This window comes from Copadichromis virginalis, linkage group LG9 (genome assembly GCF_057382275.1).
Source record: "Copadichromis virginalis isolate Kocher_CV1m ecotype Utaka linkage group LG9, C_Virginalis_male_GT1.1, whole genome shotgun sequence".
Taxonomy (NCBI): Eukaryota; Metazoa; Chordata; class Actinopteri; order Cichliformes; family Cichlidae; genus Copadichromis; species Copadichromis virginalis.
In genome coordinates, this window is record NC_140626.1 from 22,009,092 (window position 1) to 22,020,934 (window position 11,843).

An 11,843-nucleotide genomic window follows, 5' to 3' on the forward strand; every position below is an offset into this window, starting at 1 on the left:
GATTTGTCTCTTTAAGCCTCATCTTTAATGTTTAAACCGGCACGACACGGTGAAGTGGGTGGGGTAAGCTTACAGAGGTCACAACAGCAGAAACCGCTTCGATCACATGACAGATTTAATCTGTGCGCAGAGATGTCGCACAAAATTGTTAATTTGAGAGTGAGGGATGTGAGGTTCCCGACGTCCCTGGAGCAGCACGGCTCAGACGCGATGGTAAGAAGTTTGTGCAGCTCGTTCTCCACGCGCGTGCATGTTCGCATTCACAGACACAGTCACAAGAATGAGACCTTTCCCCCCTCCCTCTCATGTCCACGCTGCAGCACACCGACCCGGACTACTCGGCCGCCTATGTGGTCCTCGACACGGACAGCGGCCTCAAAGGTTTCGGCCTCACGTTCACGTTGGGAAAAGGCACCGAGATCGGTAAGATCCACGCGGGGCGGCCTTAAAGACCCACTTTGACGAAGCCACCACAACAAACTTGCTGTTGCATTCAAGTGCACGCAGTGAGCTCGGAATTTCTGGTTCTTGAACAGTGTGAATTTTATCAAAAGGTTTTCGGTAGGGGAAAAAAATCTCAGCTATATAGAGTAAATGTGAAAACGCTGCTGTTTTTTATTGAGCAAAATTACAACTGCGATGTAGATTTTTACATGAATACAACGTCTCATAACTTACACCACCAAATTGTTTAAAAAAACATTAACAATGCAGAAATCAGCCACATTATGGTTTATTGTCGGTGTTTCTATGGCCTACATGCTCCTTAATGATTAAAAAGTTGCAGAGAAAATGTCCGATCTTGGATGATTTTTCTCTTTTTAATTTCCAAGCCCTGCACTGCCATCTTGTGGTAGTTTTAGTCAATGGATTTCAGTTACATTACAGAGAATACTGACATGATATGAACATGACAAAAACGATAACATTTATAACATGTATGGTGGTTCATAGATGCTGGAATAAGGATGGATTACTAGTTAATACGCACACAGTAAATACATGAGGATTGACTATAAAAATGTGTATATGGTGTGTAGGTGTGTATATATGGCATTAGTTATCTTAAATAAAACAAGAAGATAAAAAAACAAACAAACAAAAGCAAAACAAAGATATATTTCTCCCCCTTCCCAGGTTTGGTTTTAAATCCTGATTTGTATCAACTACCGCTTAACCTATATTAGTTCCTTTCAGGTTAATCTAAGTTTATTTTAGTTGTTCTAACTCTGATCAATACGAATTCACTCAGGTCTAATAGCTCGATTTAATTTCGCCTCATTCGGTTCACCCAATGCTTTCACTCGCTGTACGTGCAAAGTAGCTGGTTATAAAGCATCAAGAGCACTTGAGTTCATGACTCAAGTGCTCTTGACGCTGCAGCAACAGAAAATATTGTCAAGGCAAGAGACTATCAAAATAAAACAGGAAACTACTGTTGAAAACTGTTGAAACTGAAAAATATTCATTAGTAATTATTCATCTCTGTCTCTCTCTGTTCTCTTCTCTTCCCACTCACCCTCAATTAGTCACAGTGGATATCAAAGAGTGCAGGCTTATGAGCGAGACGCCTTTGTGTAGGGTGGCACAGAGCAACAGGGAGATAAACTGGACAAAACACCGAACATCATAACTTGGCTGTTGCAGGGCTGTCTTCTCAGACTCCACAGTCCCTGTATCTGTTTAAATGAGGTTTATTAAAATTATAGATCTTTGTTGAAGTTTTGATCTTCATCCAGTTTTTCTTTGTTTTTGTTGCTGGTTGAAACCCCACAGTGCTGTGCGCTGTCAAGGCCCTTGCAGGACTAGTTATCGGCAAATCTTTGCAGGAGATTGTGAGTAACTTCCGTGGATTTTACCGCCTCCTGACCAGTGATGGCCAGATGAGATGGGTGAGAGTACAAACATAACATAACAAACATGACCAGATTACAGTCATTTCTTTAGATTTCAAGCTAATATCAGTTTCACTTGACTGATGGAATCTGCTGATATTCACTCGGTGTTTAACACTTATGGGTTAATATCAATATGATTAATGAATAAATGTTAAATGACATATTTTATATTTATAAAATATGTCATTTATCTAGCGGTGCCCACACTTTTGTATCCATACGAGACAGCTTATTCAGACTGGTGGCTTTGCCAGTGTTGTTGAATAATGTATGCTTGTTTTTTCATGCCAAAAAAGCCTCCAACAATAATTAACTATAAAAAGAGACCTAGTTAATAAATGCATGATGAAAAATGTGTCTATTAACAAACGGCGGTGTACTCTCCAGTTTTGCTAGATGTAATTATGACTCTCGTCTGGTACAGTTAGGCCCAGAGAAAGGAGTGATCCACCTGGCCACTGCTGCAGTCCTGAATGCTGTGTGGGACCTCTGGGCAAGAGCTGAAGGCAAGGTGGGGAAATCTCAGATGAAGCTTAATAAGTAAAACTTTGTTTCTTTCATAAAGCATGACACATCATGGCTCACAGACTTTTTCCACAGCCGCTGTGGAAGCTGCTCGTGGACATGGTGAGTCAGAGATAATTTACTCCACCGATTTATATCCGAGATGTAATCACAAGGGAAATATCATGCCATGTATTTGTCAATTCAGGACCCGAAGCAGATTGTGTCGTGCATCGACTTCAGATACATCACTGATGTGCTTACAGAGGAAGAAGCTCTGGGTGAGACTGGTTTTTGACGTCATTGAGTGTGTCCAGTACAGTTTGAGAAATGCAGTGTTACCAAAACGCTGTGTCACACTCCTTCTGTCTTCATTCTTTTCTTAGACATACTTGTGAAAGCACAGGAGGGCAAGAAGCAGAGAGGTGAGCACACTAATTACTGCCTCTTTAGAAATCAACCAGAGCCCTTTCAGCCACCATAAAAGGCCAGTTTATTCCATTTAAACACAATTTAATTCAGTACATATCTTTTTTCCATCAGAGGATCAGATGCTGAAAGAGGGTTATCCTGCATATACCACCTCCTGTGCTTGGCTCGGATACTCAGACCAGCAGCTCAAGCAGGTCTCTGTTGTATAAATCACTCAGCAAACAGTGTGCCTAGTTAGGCATACTACTAACTATAATGACAGTCATGTTTCTGTTAAGCTCTGCTCGGATGCTCTTAAAAGTGGATGGACCAGATTTAAGGTGAAGGTTGGCGCTGATCTAGAGGACGACATACGCCGGTGCCGCCTCATAAGGAAAATGATTGGACCCAGCAGCACATTGGTAAGCCTGTTCTTGCCCCTGCATGTGTAATGGCATTAGGAAATTATACCAAAGGGGTTTATTTTCCTGTTAGATGATCGACGCCAACCAGAGATGGGACGTAGCCGAGGCCATAAGTTGGGTGTCCAGACTGGCTGAGGTCAAACCCCTTTGGATCGAGGAGCCCACGTCTCCAGATGACATCCTGGGTCATGCTGCTATTTCCAAGGTAAGAGAATAATTTCTAGTTTTCAGCTTGTTTATGTGTATGAAAGGCATTTCTGTGATACAGTATGTATATGGGACAACAGAAAGGTTGAAAAATCATCAAAACAAAGCAACCATCAGATACATTTTATGTCTTTCTGTGGCTATTTTGCATCCCTTGGCAGTCGTTTTAAACCTCTATATGGTTGTATCATTGATTTCTAATGAATAATATTAAGGTTAACAATAAACACAAGAACAGGACCCTCTTTCTGTCTCTTAGGTACATTCAGTCATCCATCCAGGGCTGTTGAGTTATAAACAACTTTCTTGTTGCAGGCTTTGGCTCCACTGGGGATTGGAGTGGCAACAGGCGAGCAGGTCAGAGCTCAGGTCTGTTCCAACAAGCATATCTTTGATGGGTTATATTTTTAGTTGAGTTGAGTTGAGTTTTCTCTCCAGTGTCACAACAGGGTGATGTTTAAGCAGTTCCTGCAGGCCTCTGCACTGCAGTTTGTCCAGATAGACAGCTGTAGGCTGGGCAGTGTCAACGAGAACCTGGCCGTGCTGCTGATGGCTTACAAGTTCCAAGGTAAAAGTTCAAGGAATAACAATCATGAATCATACAGATCCCCAAGGCATGTTTTTTAAAAGTTGCCAAAGGCCCTCAAAGGTTATTAGACAAATACTGCCTACACAGAGGAAACTCGTGGGTTTGCGTTTCTTCTTTCTCAGTGCCTGTGTGTCCTCATGCCGGTGGAGTCGGGCTCTGTGAGCTCGTCCAGCATCTGATTCTGTTTGATTACATCTGCGTGTCTGCGGATCTCAGGAACCGGTAGGAGCAGCGTTTATTTTTATCAACAGTTTGATCTCAGTGATTATAACCAAACACTTGACTTTTTGATTTGTTTTCCCCCCAGAATGTGTGAATATGTAGACCACCTCCACGAGCACTTCACTAGTCCTGTAGTGATTCAAGACGCCCACTATATGCCACCGAAGGCAAGAAACTGATTAGGAAGTCAATCTGCATTACTCTGAAAAAAAACAACAACTTTGCGTTGTTTACAGCTGCTGGTATAGATCGTTCTGCTCTTTGATTTCAGGATCCAGGCTATTCTTGTGAGATGCTGGAGGAATCTGTGAACCGACATGAGTACCCTGAAGGAGACATATGGAAACAGGAAATAAAGAAATAGGGACTGTATTTTAAACATTTTACATTTGTACAGTACAAACATTGGAGGGGAAAAAACATTCTGAAATTGTCACATAAAAGGACTGGACTGAAAATGTCCAAAGAAAAAGTCTTTCAGAAAGCCTGGGGAACTGAAATTAACTTTCTCCAGAGCTCTTTTTCTGTTACCGTAAATAGAATATTTTTCTTCTTACTGATCAAAGTGCCAAGCTTTAGTGAATCATTTGATTTTTTTTTTAATACTCTTTGGTCTTTCCTTTATAATGTAAAGTGCTGTGAGAAAACTGCTGCTGTGAAATAGAACTATATTAATGAAACTTGAAAAATTACAAGTCAAGCTGTAAACCTTGTATTAAGTCCTCTTAAGTCATCAGATTGTGGTCATCTTTCCTTCATAAGCACTTGTCATGTAAATCCTCTAAATTCTGTCTTCTGAAGAATTTCCCTCCTATGCAGTGCTTTGCAGCAGAAACCCATTAACAAGATATCTGAAGGCTGCTACCCTGTTTAAGCCAAACAGTTCATGGGTGTACAACTCCAGTTCATCAGTTAGCATATAGGAAGTTGCAAATACATGGAATTAAAGACTTGTGGACAAAGCTGTAAAGTAGGCAACCTGGGCTCACTGTATGTGACACCCTTTACTTAGTTTTAATTGGTAAACCCGTCCTTTATTAGGATATATGAACACATCTTTTAACTTTTGTGACGTCTTGCAAAGTCACAACTAGCATCTTCAAACTCTTTAAATAAACTAAAAATCAAAGCAAACTCTCCACTTACCCACCAGTGTCATATTTTGTACTGAATGTACAACTAGATTGCGCTCAAGCTGACAAAGTTAACATCTTTATTTACAGACTTAGATAATTATTCATTTAAAACACAAAACAAAGAACTTGAAGAGAGAGAAAAAAACACTTTGAAGTGCTTAAGGCTTAAAAGAGAGTTCACCCAAACCAGACAGAAAAAAACTGAACTTTTAGCATGAGTGAAGCAGGCACACATTACAGTGGAGAGCATACTGTTCATTCAGAACAACGTTGTGACTTGAGTTTACACAGCCATCTTCATTTTGATTGTGGGATGTGGGTTGTAGTCGTAGATCTCAAAGTCCTCCATGCGGAAATCATCGATTTTCTCCACTTTTCTCAGGATCCTCAGTTTGGGGAATGGTCGGATCTCTCGCTGAAGCTGCACATGAAACACAAACAAACGTGTAAGTTTGAAATTTAAAAAAAAAAAAGCAATGAGACATGCAAGAAGCACATTTAACTAACCCACCTGCCCTTTGAGAGGTTCAGTATGGTTGAGGTAAACATGAGCATCTCCCAGGGTGTGAACAAAGTCGCCCGGCTGAATGGACAGATTAAAAAAATATATATCAGGTGATGCGATAGAGGGGACACTGCTGGACCAAACAGGTATCAAATATGACAAGAATGCACTGGCCATACCTTGAGTCCTGTAATGTGTGCAATCATGTAGGTAAGAAGTGAATAGCTGGCGATGTTGAAAGGCACCCCTAATCCCATATCAGCTGAGCGCTGGTACAGCTGACACGACAGCTCGCCGTCGCACACGTAGAACTGGCAGAGTGCGTGGCAGGGGGGCAGCGCCATCCTAGGAAGGTCTGCAACACCACAAGACACGACAAAGATTTACCTTTTGTATAATTCTTCACCAAATGCGACTTAAAGCAAAAGGTCTCCGTTGGCCTCACCTTTGGGGTTCCAGGCACACATGATGATGCGCCGGTCCTCTGGATTCGTTTTGATGGTGTCAATGACTTTCTGCAGCTGGTCAACACCTTGTCCTGTGTAATCTGTCCAAAGATGAAACCAGGAAAAAACATGAAAACTCGACATCTCTACAAATGATTTTCATTTACAGCAGCATTTCCATATAAGATAACACCTGTAAAAACCCACAGCCTGCTGTATGTTTTACAGAATTTCTGTGCATCTTTATGAAATATTCAGAATGACTAAATAAAGGGTGGCCCTCAAATACCTTTGAGTGAACAAATTAACTATAAAGTCCAAAGGTGGATGTTTCCTCATGCACTTCCAGTTATATGTAGTAATTCAGACAGTTACTTGTATAGCTGCCGCACCAACCACAAACAAACCTGCATTGCTTTTCTTCTACTGGGATAAAAATATGGACAAATAAAGGAAAAATTATATGCATGGCTACAGTTTGGTGAGCAGATCTGATCCTGACAAATGACTTCACAGCTTCATTCAACTGGGTGAAAACTGTACCTGCATGCATGTCTGTGTACTCTGCACCAAAGTGCCTCCACTGGAAACCATACACAGGTCCTAGGTCACCCTCTTCTCTGTCAGTGAACCCAAGGTTGTCCAGAAAGTCCCGAGACCCGTTGGCATCCCAGATCTTCACTCCTTTTTCTGACAGCTCCTTGGAATTTGTTGATCCCTGTGACAGATTGCAAAAATATCAGATCTAATTTATACACTGGCAAGATTTTCATTGACTTGTGTTTCTTTTGTTTTCCTGCCAGGCTCACCCTGATGAACCACAGCAGCTCCTCAAGGATCCCTCTCCAGAACACTCTCTTTGTTGTCAACAGGGGAAACTGGTCTGTGAAAGATTGCGCAAAAAAAAAAAAAAAAACCCAAAAACGTTACGTGATGTTGCTGAGGAAGTAGGAAGCAGCTGTCATTTGCAGATGGGTATTTATGCAACGACTACCTTTATTTTATATTTTAATGTTATGCCACTTTATACTTGTAAGTCAATTACAGTGGTTAGCAGACTAAAAGGTGCAGATTACTTTGTTTTAGGAAGACTTTTTCATATTACTTCATGCAGTCCTTCTGTTTTCAGTACTTTTAACACACAGATACAATGCCATGCTAGCTGTAAACTGTACCTCTCAGGCTGTATCTGACTTGAGCGCCGAACAGGGACAGGACTCCAGTGTTGGTTCGGTCCCCCTTTAAGCGGCCGTTCTCCAAGATGTGCTCCACCAGACTCAGATATCCTTGTTCATCACAGAAAAATCCAGAGTTTTTCTGCTTCTCGGCCGCCGTCGTCAGCCGCTGCTTTTCCTCTTTCTCACAGCTGCCCTGCTTCGGCAGCTCCCCGGCGTGTATTTCAGAAGTTGCGGGCATTTTTGTAAATAAACTGTTTCAGTATTTCCAGCCTCAGAATCAACTGAAGAACTCCCGCTCATTTTTTGCATTTTGTTGCGCTCCCAGTCAAACTGCTTCTCTGGTTGGCTGTTCTGGGTACAGCGATAGAACGGCCAATCATAGAAGGAGAAGATTTTTCTTATATGGACCTCTTCCGCATGTGCAACAAAGCAAGGTTCACGTGGGCAAAACACCACTGCGCCCCTTTACCGCCAAATTAGTGAGTCGATCACGTGATTGAAAACTATGAATTGATAAGAGAAATGCATACGAACAAAAGTCACCCTTTCACTGTTCTTACAGATTTACGAGATGCAAACCACGGTTTGCATTTATTTAAAACTGTAAACAAAACATACTATGAAGTACGATTCAAAAACTAAATTCAAAAGTACTCGTGACATAAATAACAAACAAAATAGAGGTTGAGGAGTGTACACTGTTTTATTGCGTAGACGTTTAAAAATCTAAGCATCAAAATACATGAATAAGAACAACATAAACTGTGCATATGAAGGTTTAGAGGTCTATGCGGTGCATTTTCAAGTATTATACAGATCAGCTTAATTGTGCACGAGAAAACCTGAATGTCCTGGACTCTTCACTCTGCATGAAGAAACTGTTCCCATGGTGGTATGATCACATTACTCCATTCCTGTGCAGAAAAAAACTATTAAGTTTTACATTATGTAAGTGTACAGACCATTAAAAAACAAAAAATATAATATAATTAGAGATTGATTTCATGTAGATCCAATTAATCTTTTTAAACAAGTCAATAAAAAGAGGAATGTATGATTGTTTTTCTAGTCACATTATCATCTTGGATTGCAACATACTATCCAATCTGTAGCGATCGCAGTGTAAAGCGCTTTCAAATGATCGCAGTTCATCTGGGTTAAATTCAATTTGGAACTCTGCCAGGTGATGCTGGTAGCCAAATACTGCACTAAGGGACCACAATCGTGGGATCAATACCTTTTATCTTCCGTTTATATAGTGTCAGAGCCTCTAGAGCAACATTTTGGATGAAAGCAGGGTCATCCACCTCCAGATCTGCTGGGACCAGTATGGTTACTGGGGCTGAATCCATTATGGAGACAGTGACACTGCTGTCTGCTTTAGGCTTGTTATTCTTTATCTGTTGCTGTGGACTCACCTAAAAGATGAGAAGAGATGAAAATGAAAGTAGCCGTCTGACTCAAAATTGCAACCTTGGCTTGTTGCAACCTTAATAAAAGCTTCCCAATTTATACAGCAAAGGTAATGTCTACAGATGCAGCATCACTAGCCACATACCAATATCACACTGAAGATGCTGTGTGGGTCCACTGTGCTGTTGGACAGCTGGCTGACCCAGCCATACTTGTCATGCATGCTGCTGAGCCACATCTGAGTGTCTGCTGTGTGTCTGTGGACCAGCTGCAGCCTGCCGTCATACTGCTGACGGGAGGCGTTCAGCAGCATGTACATCTCCTCCATCTCAGAGTGCAACTGCTGCATGCTGGGGCATGCTGTATGAGGAGGCAGAAATCCAGATGTTCATGTTGAACTAAAGGACTTTTTTTTTTTTTTGCATTATTCCTGATGAAAGAATTTTAAGCATCTATCTAAAAAGCGTTAAAACCATTTTTTAAAATCCTCTCAGTCAAGAGAAAATTAATCAACAACTATTTTAACAAGTAAAGCCTCAAAAATGCCCTAAACAAGTTGATTCCCATTTCTCAGATGTGAATGTTCTGTTTTTGTGTCTGCTAAATCATTTTAATCTGACCACATTGTTGGGTTTGGACAGTTTTTCAGACCCAACAAGCTATGTGGCATTGAGACTCTAGGAAATTGTGACAGACATTTTTTGTTTTCCATAGTTTTCCTTCTTTTTAACGTCAAATAAAACCAGTTTTAAACTGTTTATATGTGTCTGTGTGGGAAGAGCGGCAAAATAAATCTGGATTTACCCTTTAACAGATAATCCCTGCATGTCTCACACAGGTCTTGAAGCTTCCAGCACTCTGATGCTTGTCTGCGGAGTCTTCTGCACATATATCTGCTCTGCAGCGGTCCCATTGCAGAAAACAAGCCTGTATCTTTGTAGGTGGACATGAATTATGTTACACACAAACAACCATTGTCTACAAACACACACATTTAAGAGTGCAGCGTTGTGCATCAGATACCTCGACTTGATTGCTGAACGTACTCTTCAGCTTCTTTTATTTCCTCAAACAAATCAGCCACTGGGGCACTGAAGCCTTCCAGCACGCTCTTCCCAAAGTCAAGCACTGAGTGAAGAACGTGCTCCAAACCCACCGACCCAAGGAAGCCAGAGCTTGACCCTCTGGTCGAAAGCGTGCTGGACTGCAGCTCAGTGGCAAAGGTTTCTAGAAAGGCGTGACCAAACACGGGTTGCATCTTCTTGGCCAGACCAATGCTCTGGTTGTACAAAAGGCTGATGTTTGACAACAGGTCGCTGAACGATGCTTCAGCCTGCAGCAGCTCCATATTGGATTTGTCCTCTGTGACCTGCTTTTCAGCTGCGACATTTTCACCTGAATTCTCCTGATTTTTATTGTGGACCTGCTCGGCATCTTCCAACTTAGTGGCCATTTTCCTGAAAAACTCCTCTACCTGAAGGGAGGGAGAGAGATTCACAGAGATATGTTTGCACCTTAAACATCAGTCCTAAAGAGATTCCTTTTGTTGGAATGTGCTGAAGTCAAACCTTGAATGAGAAAGAGGCGAAGCCGCGGCGACACGTAGATGTATAGAAGGCCTTACAAGAATCTTCCAAACATGGTTGGCACTCCCCAAAGGAAGATTTGGTTAAATCTTGACATTGTTGTTCGGCTTCCTCGACTTTTTGCTGTGTTTCTTTGGCCAGCTGCATCACCCCCTAAAACCCAACCCAAAAAACAGAAAACTCTGTCACAGATACATTCCCTTTTAATAAACCACAGAGGATAAGATGAAGTCTGAGGCTCTGGCACTCTGCCCTGCCCTGCGTTCTGAAAACACTCAGAAAATATAATAATCTAGAGACAGTTAATTTATCCTGACTGTAGTAAAACTACACCCCAGACTCACTTAACCAGCTGCACTCCCACACTCATTTTTCACTGTCTGCTTTGAGGTCTCTCCATGTGACTTTGTCTTTGTGAAGCAGAAAATATGTGGTGGGTTTCAGAAAAATGCACAAGGACTGGCATGAAACCATTTAAACACGGTTTTAATTGCGGGTACATCTTAACCAGCAACAAATGCTGTGCAGGATTTTTGAAACTGGACGATCAGCACAGTGCAAAACGAACAGAATTCACCTTCTTCTTATCACTGCTGTGCCTCAGTGCATCCATCAGGTGCCTGTGCTTCTCTTCTTTCTTCTCCATCATTTCCTTCACCTGCTTCACTCCGAGCAAAGTTCCCTTTAGTTCCTCATCAACATACTGCTCTCCCGCTGCGGAAAGCCCTGCACACACCCGTGGAACACACAATACTTTAAGCTCTGCAACAGTAATCACTGGTGTCTTGTTTTTCGCTTTTCTTTTCCGTCAGCGAAGGCCTTACTTTTCAGTGTTTCCTCGCTGATCGGAGGAGAGTCGGCGGCACAGAGCATGACTTCAGCGATGAAGAGAATCTGAGCAAGAAACCTCCACATCGTGCCTCAAGCTTCAGAACAGGAGAAGAAATTTTTTTTCTAGCAAAAAGAAACAACGACCACATGGTGGTGCCAGCTCACAAGCAAATTTATATATAATATTTACAGGATGAAGGGGAGTGGATAAAATGTCAGTTCATTAGTATCCAATATGAAATCAATGTCAAACCAATAAACATGATGAGCTGAACAGATCCACTAAGGCAGCTGTCAGTTAATCTTTTTGGATTTGTTCATTAGTATCACATTAGGAAATATGATGGCTTGCTACCATAAAGTGCAGATGAATTATACATAAAGGTGAATATCCAAAAAATGTACACAACAAAACCTCAAATTACTACACAATTTTTTTCTTAAATGAGCTGAAAGCAACAGCAAGTAAATAGTAAATAACAGGAAACAACC

General features: G+C 41.5%; 2 protein-coding genes and 1 pseudogene across 3 annotated transcripts; 1 reads left to right on the top strand and 2 right to left on the bottom strand.

The window, feature by feature from the left end:
• Positions 1–6: 6 nt before the first annotated feature.
• enosf1 (enolase superfamily member 1) lies at positions 7–4,964 on the top strand. The gene is made up of 15 exons (XM_085468205.1): positions 7–213; positions 321–423; positions 1,777–1,892; positions 2,323–2,409; positions 2,499–2,525; positions 2,611–2,683; positions 2,789–2,827; positions 2,946–3,028; positions 3,113–3,235; positions 3,309–3,443; positions 3,761–3,802; positions 3,884–4,013; positions 4,157–4,256; positions 4,342–4,423; positions 4,528–4,964. Exons 1-15 carry the CDS (start codon positions 28–30, stop codon positions 4,618–4,620), a joined length of 1,419 nt encoding a protein of 472 aa, XP_085324331.1. The 5' UTR covers positions 7–27; the 3' UTR covers positions 4,621–4,964.
• Positions 4,965–5,446: 482 nt separating this feature from the next.
• tyms (thymidylate synthetase) lies at positions 5,447–7,843 on the bottom strand. Its single transcript, XM_085468206.1, has 7 exons — positions 7,519–7,843; positions 7,153–7,226; positions 6,887–7,061; positions 6,343–6,444; positions 6,077–6,252; positions 5,904–5,975; positions 5,447–5,813 (listed from the first exon to the last, which is right to left on the bottom strand). The coding sequence occupies exons 1-7, from the start codon at positions 7,757–7,759 to the stop codon at positions 5,676–5,678; spliced, it is 978 nt and encodes a 325-aa protein (XP_085324332.1). The 5' UTR covers positions 7,760–7,843; the 3' UTR covers positions 5,447–5,675.
• Positions 7,844–8,729: 886 nt separating this feature from the next.
• On the bottom strand, positions 8,730–11,435 carry LOC146701832 (clusterin-like protein 1; annotated as a pseudogene). The gene is made up of 6 exons (XR_014922313.1): positions 11,345–11,435; positions 11,098–11,246; positions 10,503–10,673; positions 9,739–10,408; positions 9,080–9,294; positions 8,730–8,939 (listed from the first exon to the last, which is right to left on the bottom strand). The product of XR_014922313.1 is annotated as a clusterin-like protein 1 (transcript).
• Positions 11,436–11,843: the final 408 nt, after the last annotated feature.

Bases quoted from the DNA above. Each gene is read 5' to 3' on its own strand.
- tyms (XM_085468206.1), bottom strand. From the start codon at position 7,759: ATGCCCGCAACTTCTGAAATACACGCCGGGGAGCTGCCGAAGCAGGGC. The intron at 7,062-7,152 runs GTGAGCCTGGCA...AATCTGTCACAG, and splicing joins AGCTGCTGTGGTTCATCAGG to GGATCAACAAATTCCAAGGA. The intron at 5,814-5,903 runs GTGGGTTAGTTA...TTTCATGTGCAG, and splicing joins CTGAACCTCTCAAAGGGCAG to CTTCAGCGAGAGATCCGACC.
- enosf1 (XM_085468205.1), top strand. From the start codon at position 28: ATGTTTAAACCGGCACGACACGGTGAAGTGGGTGGGGTAAGCTTACAG. The intron at 2,410-2,498 runs GTGGGGAAATCT...CTTTTTCCACAG, and splicing joins GGGCAAGAGCTGAAGGCAAG to CCGCTGTGGAAGCTGCTCGT. The intron at 2,684-2,788 runs GTGAGACTGGTT...TTCTTTTCTTAG, and splicing joins TACAGAGGAAGAAGCTCTGG to ACATACTTGTGAAAGCACAG.